General features: G+C 52.9%; 1 protein-coding gene across 1 annotated transcript in view; it reads right to left on the bottom strand.

The window, feature by feature from the left end:
- CACNA1S (calcium voltage-gated channel subunit alpha1 S) overlaps positions 1 to 24,898 on the bottom strand; it is a 73,435-nt gene that overhangs the window by 2,259 nt on the left and 46,278 nt on the right. Inside the window, exons 21-40 of the mRNA XM_030818682.1 lie at positions 24,573 to 24,660; positions 24,182 to 24,289; positions 20,917 to 20,969; positions 20,435 to 20,581; positions 19,758 to 19,959; positions 19,148 to 19,306; positions 17,680 to 17,790; positions 16,897 to 16,980; positions 13,002 to 13,058; positions 11,956 to 12,084; positions 11,706 to 11,771; positions 11,055 to 11,146; positions 9,477 to 9,636; positions 8,886 to 9,013; positions 7,506 to 7,602; positions 7,085 to 7,187; positions 6,049 to 6,150; positions 5,639 to 5,763; positions 2,560 to 2,688; positions 1,512 to 1,762 (exon numbers count right to left, since the gene is read on the bottom strand). Of these exons, the coding sequence (XP_030674542.1) occupies positions 1,512 to 1,762; positions 2,560 to 2,688; positions 5,639 to 5,763; positions 6,049 to 6,150; positions 7,085 to 7,187; positions 7,506 to 7,602; positions 8,886 to 9,013; positions 9,477 to 9,636; positions 11,055 to 11,146; positions 11,706 to 11,771; positions 11,956 to 12,084; positions 13,002 to 13,058; positions 16,897 to 16,980; positions 17,680 to 17,790; positions 19,148 to 19,306; positions 19,758 to 19,959; positions 20,435 to 20,581; positions 20,917 to 20,969; positions 24,182 to 24,289; positions 24,573 to 24,660 (2,391 nt within the window). The remainder of the gene's footprint in view (positions 1 to 1,511; positions 1,763 to 2,559; positions 2,689 to 5,638; positions 5,764 to 6,048; positions 6,151 to 7,084; positions 7,188 to 7,505; positions 7,603 to 8,885; positions 9,014 to 9,476; positions 9,637 to 11,054; positions 11,147 to 11,705; positions 11,772 to 11,955; positions 12,085 to 13,001; positions 13,059 to 16,896; positions 16,981 to 17,679; positions 17,791 to 19,147; positions 19,307 to 19,757; positions 19,960 to 20,434; positions 20,582 to 20,916; positions 20,970 to 24,181; positions 24,290 to 24,572; positions 24,661 to 24,898) is intronic.

Below are 24,898 nucleotides of genomic sequence, written 5' to 3'. Positions count from 1 at the left end.
TCTAGGAGGAAGGAGTCCAGTGCATTCCTGACTCCACTCCTTTGCTCAGTTGCTCCCTCTACCCTTTCTGCATTCTGTTCATCTTCCAAGGCCCAGCTGCAGCCTCCCAGCCTCTGGAACCCTGCTTCTCCATCTCGGCCACACATAGGATCACCTGAGGAGCTCAAAGGTGAGTGGTGGCTGTGTCCCACAGCCAACATCTGTGGTGAGGCCCAGGCATTGGGATTTGCAGAAGCTCCCTGGATTATCTAATGTACAGTCAACGCTGAGAATCATTCTAGGACTTTCCAGCCCATGGTGATCCATACCCCCTCTACACTCTCAGGACACTAAATCTCTGTTATTATTTCGTGTTTTTTGTTTGTTTGTTTTGTTTTGTTTTGTTTTTTTGAGACAGAGTCTTGTTCTGTCACCCAGGCTGGAGTGCAGTAGCACAATTGGCTTACTGCAACCTCCACCTCTTGAGTTCAAGAGATTCTTCTGCCTCAGCCTCCTGAGTAGCTGAGATTTCAGGCATGCACCACCACACCTGACTAATTTTTTGTGTGTTTTTAGTAGAGACGGGGTTTCACCATGTTGGCCAGGCTGGTCTCGAACTTCTGACCTCAAGTGATCCACCTGCCTAGGCCTCCCAAAATGCTGGGATTACAGGCATGAGCCACCACGCCCTGCCTCTGTGATTATTTGGTCCCAGTCATATCACATAACATATCAAACAAGACTACAACCCCCTTCAGGGCAGGGCCCAGGGCTGATGCTTCTGTATTTCCACGTCATCTTGCACCATGGTGACCCAAAAAGGTGCATGCACCCTTCAAGGCTTGTGGGCTAAATTTAAGGGGTCTGAGACTGGAAGGGGTGCAGGCAGCCCTGGCCATGAGAAGGGCCTGGCTGCTGCCCTGTCCTGCTTATTCCTGAGGCCTGGGACTTAGCTTTTCCAGGCCGAAGAGGCCCCCAATCAGCTGACCTCCTGTCTAGAACAGAAGCTCTGCCTGAGCCTAGCCCCTAAGTTATGATTGCTGAGAAGCTCTCCCCCTCATCCTGCTGTTTTTCATGACACTTACGTAATCGCAGATTATATTTAGTCTACAGCCTAAGGTTGGTGAGATGGGAGCCACCCAGCACAGCGGGATCTCCTTGGAACCTAAATCCAGTGATGGAACCTTATTGTCCACAGTCTTTTGTGGTATGTGCTACCACCGAAGATCCTCTCCTAACCTATCGTGTGTTCAATACGTCTCAGCTCCTAGACTTGCTGAAGCCGACGGAATAAAAGAACCTCTCAGCATTGGGGCCAATACTGACGTGATGTGAGGCTTCCCCCTGCTGGCCAAAGAAGCCTCTGCCGTCCAGGTTGGCCTCTTACATTAAGGTTCAGGATGGATTGGGGCAAAAAGACAAGCAAAAGACACCCTACAAATTTGGGGTATCCTCTTCCCATCCAACCTGGAACCTGCTAACATTGTCCTCCCAGTACTTCTACACCCAGGGATGGCAGTGGCCGCCACTACCTGGAAAACACCTGGCTGTTGCTATGGTTGCTGTTGCCATAGGCGACATTGGCGTTGGCGTTGTTGATATTGGCACGAGCCAGGGGGTTGGTGCGTGGATCTTGTGGGAAGTCCTCCAAGAAGACAGGTGACTCCATCTCTTCCATCTCTATCTCGGCAAACTGGAGGGGTCTCTGATTGGCCATGACGGGGGGCAGGGAGTTGGTCCTTTCCAGGAAGTTGTCCACCTGGCCAAACAGGCCTCCAGTCCTCTAGGGGCAAGGAGAAGAGCAGTGACTAGGTGATGACGGCAGGGAGGGCATGGGGAGCTGTCACTCTGGGACAGTGGTATTGGGAACAAACAATAGTATTGGGAGACAAATCTTATAAGGCCAAAGGAGGATGGACTGAGTGGTGAGATCAAAAGAAGGGAATTCCCAACCTTAGAAAGTTCTTCATTTGATGGAGCAGACAGCACACACCTAAGGAGGTATATAGGGGACACAGGCACACAGAAGAGAAGTGTGGTGTAGGGGAGAGAGGGCTGAATCGGGAGTCTGCAGCACTGGGTTCTAGTCCCCTCTCTGAAACTGATTTACTAGGTGATATTAGACATTTCACATGATCTCTGTGGGCCACTATTTCCTCATGAATAACCCAAAAAGACCTAACTAGGTGTCATTAAAGACCTTCCAGCAATAAAGTGTTACAAGAAACACCAGACAGAGCTAAGGATGGAGGACTGGCCTCAGTGGAGGCCGGCAGGGCGTTTGATCCTGGAGGGCCTCTGGGAGATGGGTCGTTGCCTAGGGTTTGTGGGGAGGAAAGGGAAGGGGTGAGATTTGGTAGGGAAAGGCAGGAAAGAGTGTGTTGCATTTGACACCTCTAGTAGATCAGGTCATTGATTCTGAGTCCCAGGAGAGGTGGGTGGTGAATTGGAGAGACGGAGAGGGGTATCTTCAGCTCCCATGTCCCCCTCTCGTGTGGCTGGGCTCCCAGCCCTCCTCTCTGTGAGACACTGCCACTCATGGTGTCTAGACCACTAGGGGTGCTCCTGGGTCTCCCTCACCCGGAATATTCCCTCTTCCATTGCAGCCTCCACCATGGCTCTCTCCAGCTCCTCCTCAGCAGCCAGGTCTCCTGAGATGGTGCGACGGATCTCGGGGGCTGCCTCTTCCTCAATGGTCCGCAGTCCTGCCTGGGGATGACGAAGGGACTCAGTTATCTCTCCAGCCCAGGAAAGGAGACCAGAAGTACTTTTTTTTTTTTTTTTTTTGAGACAGAGTCTTGCTCTGTTGCCCAGGTTGGAGTGCAGTGGCACAATCTGAGCTCACTGCAACTTCCGCCTCCCAGGTTCAAGTGATTCTCCTGCCTCAGCCTCCTGAGTAGCTGGGATTACAGGCATGTGCCACCATGCCCTGCTAATGCTTGTATTTTTAGTAGAGATGGGGTTTCACCATGTTGGCTAGGCTGGTCTCAAACTCCTGACCTTATGATCCACCCACTTGGCCTCCCAAAGTGCTGGGATTACAGGCATGAGCCACCGTGCCTGGCTAGAACCACTTCCTATGGCTTACTTATTTCTTATCACTGTACCCAGGGCTCTCCCAAAGCCCCAGCCTAGGCCGCACTCTCCCTCTTGGGTTATTGAATGTCTCAGGTACCTGAGAGGCCACCAGGTCTTGCTCTGGCCTCTGGGATAGCCCACACCTTAATTGTTCCCACTGAGTCATCTCTTGACCCCATGGGTGGAAATTTCATGCCCTTCCCAGGCTTCCAGGTTGAGAAGTGTTCCTACTCAATACAGTCTTCTAGATTAGTGATCTTTATTGATTGGATATGTCATATATATATAGTTGATCAAAGTTAATATCACCAGTAATGGGACAAGTCAAGACTAGTGTCACCTAATAGCTTGTAATGAGAACACAGCATCATTTCTTTTTTTTTTTTTTTTTTTTTTTTTGAGACGGAGTCTCGCTCTGTCGCCCAGGCTGGAGTGCAGGGGCGCCATCTCGGCTCACTGCAAGCTCCGCCTCCTGGGTTCACGCCATTCTCCTGTCTCAGCCTCTCTGAGTAGCTGGGACTACAGGCGCCCGCCACCACGCCCGGCTAATTTTTTGTATTTTTAGTAGAGATGGGGTTTCACCGTGGTCTCGATCTCCTGACCTCGTGATCCGCCCGCCTCGGCCTCCCAAAGTGCTGGGATTTCAAGCGTGAGCCACCGCGCCCGGCCCAACACAGCATCATTTCTGTGGCATTCTTATCCAAGATGCATATCCTAGTAATCAGACAAACCCCAGTTGAGGGACACACTGACCTGCAGTCTTCAAAAGTGTCAAGATCGTGTCAGGGAAAGACTGATGAAATCTTCCAGATGGAAGAGATTAAAGAGATAAGGCAACTCAATGCACTGTTTGATTCTGGATTGGATCCTTTTGCTATAAAGGACATTTATTGGGACAGCAAATTTGAATGGGGTCTGAGGATTAGAATGTGGTAATGTATTAGCCTGGCATGGTGACTCACGTCTGTAATCCCAGCACTTTGAGAAGCCGAGGCAGGCAGATCACTTGAGGTCAGGAGTTCGAGACCAGCCTGGCCAGCATAGCGAAATCCCATCTCTACTAAAAATACAAAAAGTACCCTGGTATGGTGGTGTGTGCCTGTAATCCCAGCTACTCAGGAAGCTGAGGCATGAGAATGGCTTGAACCCGGGAGGCAGAGGTTGCAGTGAGCCAAGATCATGCCTCTGCACTCCAGCCTGGGTGACAGAGCGAGACTCTGTCTCAAAAAAAAAAAAAAAAAGCATCAGCGTTAATTTCCTGATTTTGGTGTTTATGTTGTGGTTACGTAGAAGAATTATGCAGGATAACGCCCTTGTAATACACATTTTCCTTGAATACACATAATGCCTTGAAATATGCCTTAAAGTGTTTTTGGATGATGGAACATCATTTTGGAGTTACTCTCAAATGGTTCAGAAAAAAAAAGGTTTTATATTATACTTGCAACTTTTTAAAAGTATGAGATTATTTCAAAATAAAAATAGCCATTGAAATAAATTTTTGAGCACAGCTCAAATGCATGTGTATTGGGGGGTTTATAAATTATGTGCATTACAATGAACACAAAAATAGAAATAAAACCAGATAGGATAAAACAAAAAGTTCTAAAGTTTTCTTTTCATACCCAATGGGACATATTTATTTATTTATTTATTTATTTATCTTTTGAGATGGAGTCTTACTCTGTCACCCTTGCTAGAGTGCAGTGGTGCAATCTTGCCTCACTGCAACCTCTGCCTCCCGGGTTCCAGTGATCCTCCCGCCTCAACCTCCCAAATAGCTGGGATTACAAGCGTATGCCACCATGCCCAGCTAATTTTGTATTTTTAGTAGAGATGGGGTTCCACTATCTTGCCCAGGCTGGTCTCAAACTCCTGACCTCAAGTGATCCGCCCTTCTTGGCCTCCCAAAGTGCTGGGATTACAGGTGTGAGCCGCCACACCTGGACCTATACCCAATGGAACATTTTAAGAGCCCTTCAAGGATTGCCTTTCTTTAGAGAGAACTGTTCTTTTTTTTTTTTCTTTTGAGACACAGTCTTACTCTGTCGCCCAGGCTGAGGTTCAGTGTCTCAATCTCAGTTCACTGCAACCTCCGCTTCCATGGTCAAGCGATTCTCATGCCTCAGCCTCCTGAGTAGCTGGGCACATGCCACCACACCCAACTAATTTTTGTATTTTTGGTAGAGATGGGGTTTCACCGTGTTGGCCAGGCTGGTCTTGAACTCCCGACCTCAAGTGACCTGCCCACCTTGGCCTCCCAAAGTGCTGGGATTATAGGTGTGAGCCACTGTGCCTGGCCTAGAGACCACTGTTCTTATCTAACTTGTCTCTCCTTCGAACGAATCCTATTTTCTTTGGTCCTATCACCCAGAGATGAAGTGCCCGGTTCTTTTTTGAGGTTGAAACATCTTCAATCGTGGACTATCCAGAACTGTCTTGACATTTTTTCACTCCTCTGGGCTTCCTTTTTCCCTCTGTGTCTCCATCATTGGCCCCTCAAGGACATGGAAGGATAACTAGAGTCTGCAGACCTGGCTCAGTGGGGGAGCCACTTGGAACGTACCTGGATTGGGCTTACCTGGATCTGTACAACGTCCTTCTTGGGCCGATAGCCATAATACTCCTCCTGGCGTTTCATGAACTTCCGGAAGTGCTCCTGGATGAGGAATGTGGCGTAGAACTTCCCCACTGTCACCTCATCATCTGCAGAGGAGCCAACAAGAGATGCCCTGAGGGCTGGTGGGAATCTGACACTGGATTCAGAGTGGGAGCCAGCTGTAGCCAGGCCCGGGCATGTGAGCAATCCCTTGTCTGGCTGACTTGGTCACTGGGCACTTTCCATCCTGAGGCTGGATGCCCGTGGGATCTACCTAAGGCATTTATGGAGGATCTGGTCCACTCTCAGATTCCCATGGGGCTCCTTGGAGGAGCTCCCCACTCCCATTCCTTGGCTGCTTCTGGACTCTGGTCCCCCAAAGTAGCACCTACCTCCTATTGGAGGGATGACCTGGTCCAAGAGCTTCATGCTGGTTCTCTTCCAGATCTTCTTGATGATGGCCCTCAGCTCCTCATTGGCCTGCTCAAAGTTACCTGGAGCAGGAGAAAGGCAAAAGTTATCCAGATCACACCAACTGCACTTGACAAAGCCACCCAGTTCTTTCTGAACCTCTGAGACAGCCAGTCATTTACTAAGAAACATTGGCTGAGTTTTGCGGCAGCTGCCTTGCTGGGTACTGGCAATGGTGGGAGGGCATCACTGTCCCCCTGAGGCAGCCCAACTCTTGGGTCATGTACTTTCTCCCCACAGGCCTTGGCTTCCAGTGCCCAGAGTGGTTGATTTTACAGGTTGTCATCTCCTGCTCTTCTTCCAAAATCTTTCAATTCCCCAGGCACTGTGGTCTGTCCCAAATACCCCCAGGCAGACTTGCTGCAGCTCTAACCGGCTCCTTCCTGACTCCTGGCCTTCCTCATCTTGCCATCCTAATGAATGCCATCCTGAGGTTGTCTCAGACTCCTGGAGTGGTCCCCGTGTGGGGATGGACCTGATACAGCTGGAGACTTGAGCTTGATACAGTGGGAGCCCTGAGCAAGGGCTCAGAGACAATACTGAGACCCCACCCTGATTCCTTCCCCTGCTCCCACCATGCCCGTCTTCCCAGTAGGTGAGGACCTGCAGGTTTAGTGGAGTCGAATGTGGACTCCCGTCAGCCTGCCCAGTGCTGCCTGAGAACCTCCTCTGCTCCTGCTCGCAGCCAAACTGCGCCCCCTGTGCTCGCACTGGCCCTTCTCTGGCCCCCAGACACAGCTGAGGAGTGTGGGAACAGACCCTTGATGATCTTTGCCCTGCAGAAAACCCTCAGGCTCCCTCTGAGCCCTGAGGGGCATGGGGACTTTGTGCCCATGGCCTGGGGTCCTCCCTCTACTTCTTCCCACAGTTCTTGAGAGCAATCTTGAGCTCTGAGAATCTGTGCCAGAAACAGCCTCTGGGAGAAAGGAAGGGGCTCACATTGGAAGGCCCTCTCACCTTCCGTCTTGATCTTGAGTGCTGTGCGGACCAGGGCGAACAGTGTGGCATTGAAGGTGACTGTGCCGTCGCTGTTCAGGGGCATGTTCATGCCCACCAGCCGCTGTGCAGGGAGAGGCAGTGGCTTGCTGCTGAGCTGGGACCAGGCCAAGCTTGGCAAGTCATCCTCACCCGGTCTGTGGGCCGGGAGGGGATGGGACATGAGGGCCGGGGGTGTCAGCTGACTAGGACATCCTTTATGAGGGGACAGAATGATGAGTTGGGTGACATTGCCGAGACTTCAGGTCCTCCTGGAGGAACTTGGGGACCCAGGAGATCCCAGCTCTAAAATGCTTTACTCCATCAGGTCCTCACCGGCTTCCCTGTGCCTCAGTGACTCTTCCCCTCCCTGGGGCTACCCATCCCTGGCAGCTCTGGTTACCTTACAAGCTACCCGATGTGGGCAGAACTTCCCAAAGCCCAGAGGAGGCTGAATCCTTCTCAGCAGGGTCACCACGTCCAGGTGTTTGATTCTCCCCCTGCAGGAGGACACACAGACTTGTGTACCTGGTACCCTCCTCTGCCGCCAGAACCTTTCTGCTCAGAGGATGGGCGAAGGGAAAGAAAGCCAGGAAACAGGGGAGCATTTCCTTATTTTCCAACTGTGTTTAGGAAGTGGGAGCCCAGCTCCCTTGTAAAAGAAGAGATAATGGTAGGATTAACTGTTGTCTACAGAATGGGTACCCCAAAATAGGGTCTCTCTTTTGGGGCATTCCCTCAGATATGGGATCTCCAGGTCTGGAATCCAGACCTCATTTTCCCCATCAGGATCTTTCTTAGGTTTTGGTCAAGTTAATAGGGGCTCTTGGGCTATATTAATAGAAGTAGTGGGTATAGATCAAGGGAGACGGAAGCCCACTTCCAGAGGCTGGTCCAGAGCTGGAAACCACATTTTCATGGCACCATCACTCCCAGAATAGACATAAAACAGAACAACCAGGGAGGTCAGATCAAAAGACAAGTGTGGCAAGAGCAGCTTGTGAGTGTTGCCTGAGAAAAATCATTTTGGAAGGTCCTACTGGCTTCCTCTTTTCTTTGATGGGCGATGAAAAAGAGATGAAACATTCCCCGCCTGTCTCCAGAGGGCTGAGTGAAGACTTGTGGGTGGCTGGTAGAGGCAAGTAGGTTTGGCTCCTGCTGATGGAGCCACTTTAAAGCATGGTTGCTAAAGGCACCAAACAGACCTGCATTGAATCTTGGCACTATCTCTTACTAGTTGCATGGCCTGGGGCAACTTACTTAACCTCTCTGAACCTCAGTTTCCTCATCTGAGACTGAGACCATCGGGAGATGCCTATTTCCTATTGGGAAGGAAAGTAAGAGAGCTGTGCTCTCCAAGCTTTAAATGCATACGAATGTCCCAAGGCTCAGGTTCAGAGCAATGCAAGAGTTAGATTCAGTCAGTCTGGGAGGGGCCTGGGACTCTGCATTTTAATCAAGCTCAGATTCTGCTGGTCAGAGGACCGTACTTTGATTTGGGGTCTAGAGTATCTGGTGAGGTATAGAGCTTCCTACTCCTAGGAGTGTTCAAGCAGGAGCTGGATGACCATTTCTCAATAAAGTCAAGGTGTTTCCCCCCTGGAAAGCTGTAGGATTCCTTCCAACCCAGAGAGACTCAGATTCTCTGACCTGAGACCTCAGATAAATGAAGGGGGAAGGAGAAGCCCACGCATACTGAATAAACTGGAGAGTGACTCCCTGTGAGACGGTAGGAAGGGTCTAGGATGGAGGGCCCAGCACAGAGCCTACAGATTGGACTCACTTAGCCTCTGGGTCATACTCTGCCCAGATGGCCTTGAACTCATCCAGGTGATGAGGGCCCAGGATGGACCAGTCCCGGGTGAGGTAGTCAAAATTGTCCATGATGACAGCCACAAAGAGGTTGATGACCTACAAGAGAAGAACCAAGGGGTCCCAACACAGAAAGGCAGGTGGTACAGGATTAGGGTGGGGGAGCCGGGAGGTGTCCACTGGCCCACAACTTCTCACTACCTATGCCCTTGGTTCTAGCCCTTCTGAACCACCCACATCACACGCAGCAATGCTCTGTCATGTCTCTGTGCTCTTGCACAGACAGTGCCCTCTGGCCTTGCTTAATTCCTTTTGATGAGTGCTAACCAAAACAACAAAAAAAGTGAGAACTTTTGGCAACCATTCTGGAGTATGAAAAAGCACCCAGGAAACAAAGCCACACTCAGGATGACCAGAACGGGGGACAACCTAACTAGAGCCTCCTGTGTCCCCGAGATGAATCCCAGGAGAGGTGGAAGCTGGCCAGAAGGGGCAGGCAGGCTCTCCCATGCCTCAGCTTATCAAAGCCCTCTCCCTGCCTTGCAGGCCCTCAGCGTCTCACCAGGAAGGCACAGAGCATGTAGAAGCTGATGAAGTAGTAGTATGCAAAGTTGGTGCCACATGTGTACTCCTCCCCTGGGGCATAGTCCGATTCTGGGTCACACAGCTTCCCATAGCTGCAGGCCAGTAGGATCTCCTGCCAGGCCTCACCTGTTGCACACCTAGAGGACAGAAGAGGCTCCCGTCACCTCTCTGCTCCTGCCGGGCCCCTCAGAAGGCTGGCAGCCAGGTGGGAGCAGGATGTGGACAGATGAGCAAACTGGGGCTGCTGTCCAGAGGTAAGGAGGTCAGATCTTCATGTTCACCATGTAGCTCAGGGTGAGCTGGGCCTCAGTTTCCCCTCTGTGCTGCAGCCCTCATGGGGTGTTACAAGCAGAAGCTAAACTTTAGAGAAGAGGGCAAAATCAATCTATGATTCAAGTTACTAGAGGGATGCACTGTTCTGACCAAAGCAAGGCAGGGTCAGATGTCACAGAGGCCTCAAAGAGGTTAACTGACTCCACTCTCTGAGGTAACCCCGTAGTTGAACCCAACTGGCTGAATTCAACTGCCACCCACTCTGGCTGAGTCACAAAAGCAGCCTTTACATTTCACACCTTGTGGATGTGTCACTGCCGAGTGAAGAATCTCAATGCATCCGACGTGCATATGCATGACATGTTTGCATTTTTCCAGTAACTGCTACCGCCTACTCTGTAGATAACCTCCCTCCACCTCTCCAGCTGGGAAGAAGTGTCTCCCCTAGTCACATTCAGCCAGACTGCATAACTTCCCACGCCTTTGTGTCTAATAACTGTCTCATTTCAGCTAGCTCCCTTCCTTCCTAGAGCAGGCAGTGCAGGGTGGCCTCAGGTTTGGAGTTGAGGTGCAGAGCCAGGGGTGAGGTGGGAATCTCCGCCTGCACATGGTGAGGTGGCGGTCTCCTTTTCACGGGCCATAAGGGCTCCAGGCTGCTGTGACCTCATGGAGCCTTCGACAGGCTGTGCCAAGAAGGGGCCCTGGGTGTGGGTGTCCCTAGGCCTTGTCTGGTCTCAGTAGAGCATTCCACTGTGGGCCAGGAAGCTCACCTCTCCCACCTGGCTCCTGCACGCCCAGCAGGCCTGCAGCCTAGGATCCTCAGATGCAATCCAAGCTCTAGCTCCTGTGCCTTGGCCAAGCATAGGCCCCTGCGCCCTACCTGTGGCAGCGCCCCCCCGCCCCATCTGGCGCTTTGCTCTGCCTTTCCCTGCATTCCTGCTCATGCTCCTGGAGCGATGAGGGCAAATGTCCGGGAGAAGATATTTGACCTCTGTCTCTTGCTTCATGGGGATGAGATGGGAGGAAAATGCAGCACTTCACTCAGTGGAGGAGCCCAGTGCAAAATAAAGCTGTGGGGCCACTTTTTCCAAAATGATGAATATCTTCAAGGCAGTGACAGCAGAGCATGCAACCAAGCAGGGGACCCTTCTGAGTGTAGGACCCCGTGTGGCTGCACAGGTCACACACCCATGAAGCCAGCCCTGGCTCCAGTTCAGATTAGAACAGAGCAAAGGCTGGACTGGTCAGTGGGGCGGGGGTGGGGGTGGCAGGAGACTCGTGCCTGAAGAGCAGTAGCACAGCTTGTGGGAAGGTCTGGAAGTTGTTGTTCCGGTTTATTTGGGTCCCATCCACCAAGGCGATCTTCCCAAACATCTGCAAGTCACAAAGGGCCCTGACTGAGGAACCTGGATTAAAGTGTCCCCTCAGCTTATCCCCCACTGCCTTCTCCTGCCTGACCCCTACCTTCGCCCCTACTTCCCCAAAATTCCTTTCATTACAGGCCACATCAGACCTGAAGCCAAAAAAATGGGATTATTTTCTAGGTCAGGTAAAGTTCTTCCCAGCAAGCCAAAGAAAAATAGGAGGGTAGATCCGTTTTCCCAGCAGCAAGCAGACCCGGTGAGTCAATGTGTGGGGGAAGGGCTCTCAGGGGAGGGTAGACAGAGGCCACCCAGGCCTCCAGTCGGGTCTTAGAGACACAGTCTGGCCCCTGCTGTCCACCCACATGCCCAGGTTTCTCCTGGCTGGCATCCAAGCATCTGACACTCCAGCCATCCACGATCAGGGAGGTTGCCCCTCCTTCTTTCTCACGAGCAAGGCAGGGAGGGCAGAGGGTCCAGCCCGCGTTCTGCTCAGGCTCCTCGGGGTCCACTGATGCCCCCTCTAACTTGGCCAAGATCCACGCTTTGGCCTGGGCCCGCCTGCCTCTCACCTGCATGCCGATGACAGCGTAGATGAAGAAGAGCATGACGATGAGCAGAGCCACGTAGGGTAGGGCCTGCAGGGCGAGCGGGAGCGCCGGTCAGTGTCTTAGGGCTCCAGTGTGTGTCTGCAGCCCCGCCCTCCGTTAGCTCCCCAGGGCTCTGCCTCGCCCTGGGCTCCCCTGGGGCCCACCCTGGGCTGAGGCAGATGTCCCTAGTGGCCTCCCCAGGTACGTGCAGTTTCCAGGGTCCCTGTTGCACCTGGAAGGACTTGATGAACGTCCACAGGAGGGTGCGCACTCCCTCTGCCCGGCTCAGCAGCTTGATCAGCCTCATGACACGGAACAGGCGGAAGAAGGCGCTGGAGATGCGGGCACTCTCATCTGGGTCCTGCGGGGCAGCAGCCCCAGAGGTCAGTCTGGGGGCAGCACCTCAGAGGGGTAAGGGGCAGGGCAGGGAGGGAGGTGCACTGTGTGTGTTGGGGAGATGTTTGTGGCAGGGAGGAGCTCCAGCCCCACCTCTGGCCCCTGCTGTCCACTAGTTTGGGACCATCCTTGGGCGCAGGGTTCTGGGGCTGTTCAGCTGGGAGGCAGGGAAGAGGACGTGGGGCACCAGGCAGCGTGGTGAAGCCCACGCTCGGGAGCAGTGGCAGGGATTTGCCCCGGGGTGTGGCTGCACCCAGGCCCACTGCCTGCCCACTGGGACCTGCTGCACATCTCACAATCTCCTCAAGCTGCCACTGAGTCGAGGACCCTGGTGGCCCTCCTAGGGCCCCTCCCCTGGCATCCTCCCAGTGCAAAGATTTCCCAAAGCTTGGCTGCTCTATTGCCACAAACTCAGTGTGGCTACTCCCCATCACTCCCACCCTGCACGCCGCTGTTCTAAGCCAGGCAAGCCTCTAATCTTGTGCCAGCCTTAGACACACAAAATACTCCGGAAGGGGAGAGCTGTCCCTGCCCTGCTTCCTGTGTCCTCAAAGGCCTTGTGCTCAATGAACTGTCACTAAGGTCCTTTGCCAGCGATCACAGTTCTCTCTGGACTGTATTTCCATCTGCACAGAGGGTGCCAGAGAGAACCCGCACTCCATCTCCCAGGGCTCTGAGGAAGCCGCTGTACCCATGCACACTTGACTGCAGAGCCTCTGCCCCCACCCGAGCCTAGCCTGGGTCCTCAGCGGGGCCTGCCCTGGGGAGGGAGCCCTGAGTGCTGATCCACCCCATGCAATCCACGCAGCCAGGCCCATGCATGCAAGTGGCAGGGCAGGAGCTGGTGAGCGTGCCAGGCAGGCTCGTGCAGCCTGAAATTACAATGTTCCCGCAGCCTCCACCCAGGCAATACAGTCCCCCGCTGGAGGCCAGGAAAGTCTGTGGAGAAAAGAGACGAAGGGAGGGGAAGGAGAGGAGAGAGAGGAGGAGGGACACGTGGGAGGGAGGTGAAGAGATGTGTCAGAAAGGACAGACACACAGAAGAGTTAAAGAGAAAAAGAGGCAGGGGCTAAAGACCCCACATGGCTGTCAATCAGGGGTGGGGTGGGTGGAAGTGAGGACTGAAGCTCTGTGGGAACTGTGAGGCAAGAGGAGGGGGACAAGGAAATAAGAAGGGGAGGGAAGGCTGGACACAGACAGGTCCCTTCTCATTTTGGAGATGCAGCTACCAGTGGCAAGGGTTTGGGTTTTTCTTATGTGTTAGGGTTATGTGATGATGGGGACGTCCCTAATGAGGGCGCATTGGAAAATGCCTGCTCATTGTAAATGGATTCACATCCGTAGTGCCCTGAGGCCAGGGTCCGGGCCCCTGTGGAAGTCCCATCTCCCAGGGGCACAGCTCTTCTGGGGGAGTCTGAGATCCCCACAGCAGATGTTTCTCTGCCCAGGACTGGACCTGGGACCAAGGCTTCTATCTCAGTATTCAGGCTCTTAAAGAGCAGGTAGGTAGGGGTGTGGGAGCAATTTCTTCCTGTTACTCCCTTGGGCCACACTTCATGAGAAGCCCTTGTTCTGCAGCCCTGGGTCAAAAGAAGTCATTGTTTTATCTTCCAATTATCCACAGGTAGACTGATCCCTGGCATACTGGTATTCCCATTAAACAACAGATTTTTCCTGGGGCAGATTTTCCCTGAACCACTGGTTCTCCACCCTGGATGCATGTCAGAATCACCTGAAGAACTCGAAAAACACATATACCTTTGCTGGGTCTCCACTTAGGTCAATTAAGTCAGCTTCTAGGGGATGGGGCCTGGCTTCAGAAGTTTAAATGCACCCCAGGTGATTCTCATATGCAAGCAAAGATGACGACCAGTGTTCTATACCTGTGCTATCCAATACGGTAGCCATTAGCCACATGTGACTATTTGAATTACAGTGAAAATTGAATAAAACCAGAAATTCGGTTACTCAGTTCCTCTAGCCACGTTTCCAGTGACAAGTAGACATGTGTGGCTAGTGGCTACTCTATTGGACAGGGCAGACCATTTCTGTCCTTGCAGAAATTTCTAACCAATGTGCTCCCCTAGCCCTTTCCCTGGTTTGTACATCAGGTATGTAAATCAATCTTCACGTGACTTTAAGCAAACACTACTGGTAAGGGACATCTGCTAAAAATCAAATGAAAACCAGTGACACACTCCTGGCTTCCACCACCAAAGACATTGTTTTGATATATCCAGGCTTCCGCTACACAGACCTCAAATTTTAAGAAGTAACTATTTTTAGTTTGGGCTGTTTATTTTGGCTGTTTAGATTTCTCTGTTCTGGCTGTGCTGGTGAGAAGTGCTGCTGTCAAACCATGGAGGCTTTTGGGATACTATTTCCCAGCAAAAACTGAGTGTGGATGGAAATACACAACACACACAGACAGACAGACAGACACACACACACACACACACACACACACACACACACACACACACACACTGGTTTTGCTCAGAGCCCACCCTGCCCCTTGCTAGCTCAGTGCCCCCAGGGATCTGAGCAGATGGGGTTGTCTGTCACCGTCTGTTCTGTGCACGGAGGGTGAACATGGTTCCCACCCTGGCCCTCCCCTAGCACATCAGACAGCCAGTGTGACAGCCAAGTCCCCACTCCCTGCCAGAGCTCAGCCTCAGCTGAGGGCTCCTTCCTCAGAGACTCCGGACTTTTCCTCAGCCATTCCTTTCACCCACACCCCACCTCAGGCATCTCCAGTGCTGATCCTTCACCCCATCCCCAACTCACCCTAAGGTTCACCCCACAGGCCAGCACAGCCTAAGGGCTTTCTGTTGAGCAGGGGGCAGTTCAGAAGAAAGCCCTATGCATGGGTGAGCCCCTAGCTTTAGGGCCAGTCCCCTGCTGGGATCCCTCATGGCCAGATCAGCCAGCCCTTGGGTGACATCCCACCGTGGCTCAGAAAGAAGAATGCTCGTCCTTCTCGTCACCGTGTCCCTCCCAGGATGCCACTTGGGCAACTATTTTTTGATTTTGGCCTCCAACTCTCGGATCTTCTCCACCCTCCTTCGTTGCAGCAACCTTCAGCTGCAGACCCTCGGCAAGGCAGCCTCTGGAGGGCTCGGCTTCTAAGGTCTTGAATGTGGACCTCCCTGGCTGAAACTGCCTCGCTGCTCCTTTCATCCCCCTCATAAGGCATGTCCTGCTGCTGTTTCTCATTCCACCTCCAAGGTCTCATCCCCTTGGTCCAGATCCTGGGAGCCTTCCTGTCAGCTCAACTTTCAAAATAGATCCAGACACTGACCCCTTCTCACAGCCTCCACAGCCAGCCCCGGCCCCCATCGCCTCTCACCTGGATCACTGTGGGAACCCCCTGACTGCTCTCGCTGGGTCAGCCCTTGTGTCCCTTACAGTTTAGTTTGTTCGCAACACAGCAGCCACAGTGATTGTTTTAGAACTAAAGTCTGTTCACACTTAAACCCTCCAAAGGGCTCTCGTCTCCCTCAGAATAAAATCCAAGATCATAACCGTGGCGTTCAAGGGCCTAGATGATCCGGCCCCTGCCTTCTCTCTCTTACCTCATCTCCACCACTCTCTCCTCCAGCTACAAGGGCCTCCTGCTCTTCCTCAAACTCAGCAAGCACCATCCTGCTGCAGGGCCTTTGCACTGCTGTCCTGTTCTGCCAACATTCTGGTCCCCGTTCTGGCATGGCTCATGCCCTTGCTTTCTTCAGGCCTCTGCTCCAGTGTCATATGGACACCACCCTCCCATTCTCTTCCACTCTAAGCCTCTAACTCCCTTTATGTATCTGTATAATACTATGTACTTGTCATACCTGTCATATTAGAGATTGATTTATTTATTGCCAGTTTGTTCCGCAATTTTGTTCACTGCTGTATCTCAGGCAGCAAGAACCATGCCTGGCACATGAGAGGTACTCAGCACATATTTGAGAAATAAATGAGTGAGTCTTCTAACTGGGTCTCTTAATTTTAGTCATTCTCACTTCCTGTTGCTCATCTCCAGGTCAGCTTTTTAGAAGCAGGGCTCTAAGGGCTCAGCAAGGTGGCTCACACCTGTAATCCCAGCACTTTGGGAGGCTGAGGCAGGTGAATCACTTGAGCCCAGGACTTGGAGACCAGCCTGGGCAACACGGGGAGACCCCATCTCTATATTCCAAAAACATATTTTTAAAAAAAGAAGGACTCTAATCCTCCCACTGCCCTGTTTAAAAACCTTTAGTGACTTCCCACTGCCTGCTCCTTAAAGCTGAAGCCCACTCTCACCGCTTAGCTCTCCAGCCTTGCCCTCTCTGTTCTCTTCTCTGCATGTTCTTATGCTTCCGATAAACCGGACCACTCAGCATGCCCTGAACCTTCTTTGCATTTCCTGCTCTGTGCCTCTCCTACAGTAGCCCTGCCTGAGCTGCTTGCTCTCCTCTCCAACTCCAGTCACCACCTCCCTTTCCTTCAGGCAGATGGCACCACCTCCATGAAGCCTTCTCTGACCACCCCACCCAGAGATGACTTTCCTTTCCATTACAGCTCTTGCCTTTGATAGTGTAGTAGGTACACCCATTGTGTCCCCTGGTATCTGAGTTATCTCTCTGCCCAGCAGAATGATAGTCCCTTGAGGGCAGAAGCCACGACTTGTCATTCCATCTTTTTAACCCCTGGGGTTCCATGTTGCACACACAGTGGGCACCCCACAAATATCTGTGGACTGAACACATGCTCTTGGACCCAATCCTAGTGATGGCTCTGCCTGCCTGATACTCACGTCGATCTCGCTGAGGATGACATCAATGATGCTGCCAATGACAATCAGGAAGTCAAACACGTTCCAGGGGTCCCCAAAGTAGCCCTGGGAAGGAAAAGGATGGGAAAGGGAGGGGGTGAGCTTTGGGAGGAAGGAGCTCTGGCTGCTAGCAGAGGACAGTGTCCCACCCGAGCTAATGCAGAGCTGCGGGTTGGGCCAAGGTGGGGGGCCCATGACTCCACCTCCCACTGGTGCTCCAGTGGGCTCCCCCACTCCAACACTCCTCTCCCCTTTGCTCTTTAGTTCCCTTCCTCCAGAGCAAAAAGTAGAGTTGTTGGGGGGAGGGGAGAATTGTTGGGAACTCAGGATTTGGGGTCCTGGTCCAGATAGAGATCTCTTTCATCCCCTGAACCCCACTGAACATCCTATCTGGGGCTTGACAGTGCAGAACTGACAGGGCTGTGCTGGGAACCATGGGAATGGACTTGAGAACCAAAGAGACAAGGCAAGATTTTCCCCCAGCCCTGGGCCTGTTCTTCGGAAACTTCAGGGCAGGTGAGAATGTAAGAGAGGCTCAAAAGAAGAGGCTCCCAGAGTCTTTCTGTCATTGGTCAATTCTGGCCGTATGAAGATTTGCCTGCCCTGTGTCCGAAGGTGGAAGTGGGCAAAGGGGTGAGCAAGTTGGGAGCAGAAGTGCTGGGCAAAGGAGCCCTGATAGGATGAGGGATGGGGGTGGATGTTCCACTGGAAGGCCCCACCCCCCAGCCCCAGCTTCTCATCTGGCCCTGCAGCCCCCACACTCACCCTGGCCTTGAAGGCCATGAGCTTGAGGATCATCTCCAGGGTGAAGATGATAGTGAAGGCCACATTGAGGATGTCTGAGATGTGGTTCATCTGCTCTGACTGGTTGTAGTGCTGTGGAGGCGACACAGGAGCAGTGGGTCGGGGGGCTGGGTTTGCCCACCCTGTAGATTGCATTCCCAGAGCCCCTGCCTCTTCCTGGGCAGCCCCCAACCCTTTCTTGGGCTCCCTGCTCACTCTGTTTTAGCTCAGAAAACTAGAAGCTGCTTTAGCAATCCCCTGAGTTCTGCCAAATTTTATGAACACCCTCCCCCTACCCCACCACCACAAAAGAGGTAACACAGGAGGGGAGGGGCTCCAATTCCACGTCCTGCAGAGTGTGTTCATTTACATGCAGGGCTGCAAGGCCAGAGCTCATTTACATATCTGCTCTGGGAGGACCAGGGTGGCAGGTCTTCCAGGCAGGGCTCTGTGACAGGTTCTGTTTAGTCATTTGGGTACAGGACTGGGAAGGAAGACCCCTGGATTCCATAGTCCGTGTTATCACTGGCTACTAGTGGGAAACTGAGAGCTCACCAAGCTTACTGTGTCTGCACACCGCCCCCAGTGATGATGAGGCATGATGGTGAGGCCCCTGTCACCTACCACTATGACCCTCCTTAAATCTACTTCCTTGTAAGTTTTCCCAGGGATCTCTTACCCTTTTATTAGAAAGTGGATGAAATTCTACCTCTTCCACAAAACCTTCCAGGTAGTTTGGGAGGATCCAATGGCTGCCTCCACCCTGCCCTGCCTTGGCAGGACTGCCCAATTCTACTGCCTGACTCAGCCCCAAACACAAGCCAGTGCTGATGATCCTCTGCGACCTGGGCCTCTTGGCTCAGTGATTGTCTTTCCATATCACCATGACCTAGCAGTGAGTGTTCTTATCACTGGGTGTGTCTTGGGCTTCTAGGAGCAGGGAGCCTAGTTGCACCATCCTATTTATACAGGGCTTAAGGAATCAGATGCTGAATCAAGGCTTGATAATGATCCTGCTAATTATGATATTGTCTATAAAGGGTGCTCAACTCCCAAGAGAGACATCTGTTTTGCAAATACTAAACCCATTTTTCTTGGGACCAGAGCCAAGATTCCAGCCAACTCAATCATCCAGATTTGCAACAGCAGAAGAAAAACAGAGAAAGCACTTTCTACTTCCCATACTTTCTCCTCCTTCTGTGGTAGCTATCTCCTGTTTGCAGAATTACCATACTATTTTTATGCTTGAATTACCTCCTTAATAAACCGTAAGTGCCTGGTGACAAGGCCTGTGCGCAGTTCACTTCTGTATTCCACGTAGCACCTCAGCACACAGTGCACAGGAAATGTCTACTGGGGGGAATCCTGGCTATCCTGCCCTATTCACCCTGCCCTACCCAAGGCCCAGGTCCCAGTCTGATCAGACATTTGTCTCCTGGGGAGCCCTTACCTGCATGCCGAGGCAGATGGTGTTGAGCATGATGAGGGCAAACATCAGGTATTCGAAGTAGGAGGAGGTGACAATGTACCACACCTGGTACTGGTATGGGTTTTTGGGAATGTAGCACCTCAGTGGGCGGGCCTTCAGGGCATACTGTACACATTGGCGCTGCGACACATACAACAGGACAGGTCAGCACCAAGAGGCCCCTCCCTCCCTCTCCACATCCACATCCATGGGATTGACGGGCAAGTCAGGAGCAGCTGTGGCCAGGGGCTGTGGCTGAGGACTCTGAACCGTTTAGGGGAAGAATCCTGTTGGGCTCTTGGGTTCCCCTTGAGTTATCACAGCCCATTCCCATGGGTGCTGTAGACTAGCCTGGGGGTCTGAAGGGCTCCCTTTCTCTGGGCATCATGAGGTTCCACGAGAAGACCCACTCTACCAACTTGTATTGCTTCAGGTTGGAGATAGGGTAGGGTGCATGGAGGCTAGGGCTTGGCATCAAATGCAGGTTCTAGGGTCACCCTCAGGCCTCTCTTCCCCGGCTGAACCTAGGGCTCGGGCCAGCAGGAGGCCTGCTGGAGCTCTGCCCTCCACCTCTGGCAGGCAGCCCAGGTACCTGGTTCTTGTTCAGCTCACAGTTCTTGTACTCAGTCTCTCCCTGCTCCTGGAAGGTGACAATGACAAAGCCCACGAAGATGTTCATCATGAAGAAGGCAATGAGGATGATGTAGATGATGAAGAAGATGGCCATCTCCACACGGTTGTTGTAGATGGGACCCATGTCCTCCTCATTGGAGTCTATGGCCTTGTACAGCAGCCTGGGTGTGGGCAGAGAAGAGAGGACAGGCTGGGCGGGGTAACAAGGCAGAGAGTCAGGCCGGGAAGGATGGGCTTTATCCCACTGGTTGTGGAGAGCCAAGAGAGCCTTCTCAACAGTCAAGTTATGGGACCGGAGTTAGGACGGGGCCAGGAAAGACCAGACCCAATCCTGGAATGGCCCTGCCTTTCCAGAGGTTGCCCCATCTATCCCTAATCAATCAATATTAACAATCTGCCCTGTGGGCAGAGAGGCATACACCTATGGGGGACTGCGTGCATTTTGTCAGAGCCCCCTGGTCAGGCCTACTTTGGAGTGACCAGTCAACATACCATCAAACCATCAGAGAGTTGGTGGGTTTGTTGGGCACCTGCCAGAGGTAGCAGTGGCACCATGGGGGCTGCAGAAGGGCAGGCTGGCTGCCTGGTCCTACCTGACCATGCCCATGAGGGACCTAGGCCCCAGCCCTCACTCACTGAGGCCATCCCTCGAAGGTGGAGACCGTGAAGAGGGACATCATGGCTGAGAGCACATTGTCGAAGTGGAAGTCGCTGTGTACCCACTCGCGGTGACGCAGCTCTATCTGTGTGGGGTCCCCGTCCTTGTACACGTAGTAGTAGCCCCTGTGGCAGGGAGGCCCAGTCACTCCACAGGGCACGGCTGGGCTGCCTTGCCCCACCCACATCCTCTGGGCCCTGGGTGGGGAGTGTGCAGGAGAAATGAAGTTCCGGACCTGGGACCCAAGGGGACACTGCTGGGCAAGCCCGAGGAAAGGGGTCTCTGAGTATCCCTCCTAGGCTTAGAGGCTGAGCTTCCCCAGTTTCCAGCTTGAAGGGCCATCATTCACCAACACACAGTCCCCTGCCCCGTGACCGTCCTGCCGTGCTGCCTGCCCCGTGATCGTCCCGCTGTGCTCCCTGCCCTGTGACCCTCCCGCCGTGCTCCCTGCCCCGTGTACCTGCACTCCTCCTCTGTCATCTTGGACAAGTCGGTGCACCTGAAGAACTTCCCCTGCAGCCAGGAGGAGGGAGGGAGGGAGGGAGGCATGTTGTCATGGAAACAGGATAGAAAAGTGGGCTCTGGGAGTGAACAGTAGAAGGGGGGAGGGAAGGCAGGCATCTGGAAAAAGGAGCCCTGTCTCTTCCTCTCAGAGGCATGAACTCGCCCTTGGGGCAGGGCCCCAGAGCAGCCTCCTTTCTTCATCATCGTTCATTCCCACAGCTCCCCCAGGGCTTCCCCACCCAGCCTAGATGCTGCCAAGACCGAGAAGGCAGTGCCTCAGAGAGGCATTTACTGAGTGCCCCCGATGGGCTGAGGGGATGGACATGAGTGCAGCTCAGCCCCTGCCCCTCCCTCGGGGAGCTGAGCCTCTGAGCCCCTCACCTCCCCCACTGCTGCAGGAGGCCTTCTGCAGTCTCCCATATGGAACAAGGAGGAGGGGCTGCCCACCTCCCACCTCCATCCTCCTGCCAGTGGGGCGGGAGCTGCAGAGTTGGAGCCCAGCTGGGCTCTGATGACTCAACTTGTCTCAGAGTCAAGTGGGGTCCCATGTCCCAGCCCAAGGCCCAGGTAGGGGGGCTCTGTAATCCTCTGCACTGACTTTGGCCAGAGCAGTTGCTCCTTTTATCTATGTCACAGACTGGGCCCCTGAACAACATGTTTGAAGGAAAGTAGTGGATGGCTAGGTCTTTTTTTTTTTTTTTTTTTTTTTTCTCGCTCTGTCGCTTAGGCAAGAGTGCAGTGGTGTGATTTCGGTTCACTGCAATCTCTGCCTCCCCAGTTCTCCTGCCTCAGCCTCCTGAGTACCTGGGATTACAGATATGTGCCATCATGCCCAGCTAATTTTTGTATTTTTAGTGATAAGGGGTTTCACCATGTTGGCCAGGCTGGTTTTGAACTGCCAACCTCAAGTGATCCGCCCGCCTCGGCTTCCCAAATTGCTGGGATTACAGGTGTGAGCCACCGTGCCCAGCAGGATGGCTAGGTCTTAAAGAGGCTAAATCAGGCTTGAGATCCATGGATTCTGGTGCAGTTCCTTCAAAGACCCAGATAGAGAAACTGCCTCAGCCAGGGACACAGCACTAGTTGAAGACACAGCTGGCCCTTCCCCCCCCACTGCCCCTGCCACACAGGTCTATGCTGTTCCTATCACATACCCTTTTTATGGTTGCTGGAGCAGAAGGTGAAGGTGAGGCAGGTGGTACTTGGGGTAAGCAGAGAGTGGATAGAGCTGTCACTGGGCAGGGTCTGGGCACTTAACACCAAATGCCCAATTTACTATGGAAAGCAAAGCTCGACTCTGCTATGACGTGGAATGCACGTGGTGTTTCCACAGAGTCAAATGCGACATCAAATGCCAACTGGAACTGTTATGCTTCTAGGACCTCCTGGAAGGCAGGAGCTGGGGGTCTTTTAATGAGAGACTAAAGCATGGCGAGAGTTGGGTGTTGACAGGCAATTGCTCTTGCTTGTCTGGAAGGGACGTGGAAGCCAAAGGGAGGGCAGCGGTTCACTCATTCCTTCAGGTAGCATGTCTGGTGGGCCTCCTCTACACCAGGCCCTGGGCAGGGGGCCAGGCAAAGGGATGAGGCAGACACAGACTCTGCCCTCAGGGGATTCTGGGGACCCAAGCCTGGCAGAGGACGGGGCTGGGGGGCAGGAGGTGGACAGCCCTTAGCTGGGCCAGGGGGATAAGGCTGCATGTAGCTGGCAGAGTGGCCAGACACGATAAACACTCTCATCCCTCCCATCCCTCCAGGACAGGGACCAACAAGACCTATTCCCCCCGAAGGTCCTCTGGGGGCTCCACGCTGCTGCTTCTCTCAGAGCCTGTTCCCTGCCCTCAGGGAGGATTTGGCTTGTAAGGCCCTCAGCTCTAGCAGAGGCCCTGGCTCAAGTATGGAAAACATGCTCCATACATGTTTGTTGAATGAATGAATGATCGTAAGATGATGCCATTGCATGTTTAAGACTGACTGAGGTTATGTAATTATGACTTTGAAAGATCGTGCTTTGGTGATAGGAGGAGCAGCTGGGTCATGCAGGAAGTATCAAGGGTGTTGGTGTATACTCAGGAATCAATTTCTCTGTCCTGCAAATGATCTGAGAGCCAGAGACATCTGGAAATCAGGGTTCTGTGGGAGGGACATCTTTGTAGGGCTAATTCCTAGAGAGGAACTGAATAGCTGTGTTCTCCTAGGAAAGTGAGAAAAGTATAAGGTCGGCTCCGGATGTGAGATGATGAACTCCCAGCCTTAGAGGCTCCTGGTAGATGTGGATGATGGCAGACATACCAGCCAGGAAGATGGGCTGCCGCAGCCCAGCTGCACTGATGGAGGCGGAGTGTGGGGCTGGGATAGGGCGTATGCTTGGCACAGGCCTGGCAGGATGGGAGGAAGCAGGCAAGGGTGGGAAGGGAGAGGAATGGCTGCAGGGCCCTGGGAGGAGGGGCCTCCCTCCCCAAGGAAAAGCCATGCGGGATAGGGAGAGAGCAGATACAATGGCAACGGTGGTCAGCAGTCAACCAAGAGGCCAGGGATGGACGTCACTGAGGAAACTGGATCTGGACTTGCCATATATTAGCCTTAAAACTCTGTGCATTCCGTTGAAGCAAATTCGCTTTGAGTCTCAACAACGTGTTGTGTTGCTTGTGTATTTAATTTTTAAAAGAGCTTAAGATAGTTGCTGTCAGGTTTTCATTTTAGCTTATTAGATCTCTTAAAGCTATTAACCATCATTGAAAGATGGCTGCCTCTTAAAAGTTTGATTTAGGAGAGTTGTATTTACAGACTGAAGTTTCATAGTCATATTTAAAAGATGGACATCAAACTAACCGTTTTCTTGTTTTGTTTGATAGAATTCTAAGTGCATGACAATAGCTTTAAGAGATAGGGCTTGAATTGTCTTTTAATTTCAACTCAAGACACATGACCCTCTGCTACCATTTCAGTAGTGTTAGAAGCCCATTGACTGTTTCTGAGATTATCATTGGGCTGCTTTTGTGGAACTCAAGGTGCTATTTAAATGTAATGATGTCTTACTGGCTTTCTGCAAACTTACGTGTTTGGCGTGGTGAAGACCTATTTTTCAAAATAAGATATTCTCATATGAAAAACTGTGCATTCAAAGACATCTGTTTTCACAATGTGGGGCTCCTTGTGCTTGAGAGCGGGCACCAGGGCTGGGAGCGGGAGGGGCAGCTGCTCGTGCAGGCAGGGGCTCACCTTGAAGAGCTGGACGCCGATGCAGGCAAACATGAACTGTAGGAGGGTAGTGACCAGCACGATGTTCCCGATGGTGCTGATGGCCACGAACATGCACTGCACCACGTGCTGGGGAGAGAGGGGCCAATGGGGGCTGGGGGTGCACCCATGGTAACTCTGCTAGCCCAGCTGAGGAAACCCCAGGAGTGCAAGACTTGCTGCCTCCTGATGAGTTGGAGGTGGGGAGAGGCTGGTGGGGAAGCACAGCTACCCCAGCCTCATCCTTACCCCTATCTGGCCAGGGAGACGGGACAGGGGTCCCAGCCATGGCTGGGCTGAAGTTTCTGGAGTGAGAAGGCCCCTGTAACCCCTCCCATCCCTCTCTGGGGCTCCTGCCCAGGCCCTCTCTCACCTTCAACCCCTTGGCTCTGTTGATGGCTCTGAGTGGTCGAAGCACCCTCAGCACCCTCAGGATCTTCACCACGGAGATGGCGCTGGACCTGGGGGGGCGGCAGTGGTGAGGGGGCTGAAGGCAGCCTGCTCCAGCCAGCCTAGTCTGCGGCGGAGCCTCCAGCCATATCCTGCCCTCCACACCAGCTGCCTTTCTGCCTGAAAACACTCCCACCTTCCCCTTCCCTTTCCTCCAGCTGTGAGAATGTGTCCTACTGCATAGAGAGCCACCCCTGCTATCTGGACCATGCTGTCATGGGTGTGTCATGAAACAGAAGACAGCCTTCC

This window comes from Nomascus leucogenys, chromosome 9, assembly GCF_006542625.1.
Source record: "Nomascus leucogenys isolate Asia chromosome 9, Asia_NLE_v1, whole genome shotgun sequence".
NCBI lineage: Eukaryota > Metazoa > Chordata > Mammalia > Primates > Hylobatidae > Nomascus > Nomascus leucogenys.
Note: the sequence above shows the minus strand (reverse complement) of the source record. Positions and strands in the feature narration are given on the sequence as shown.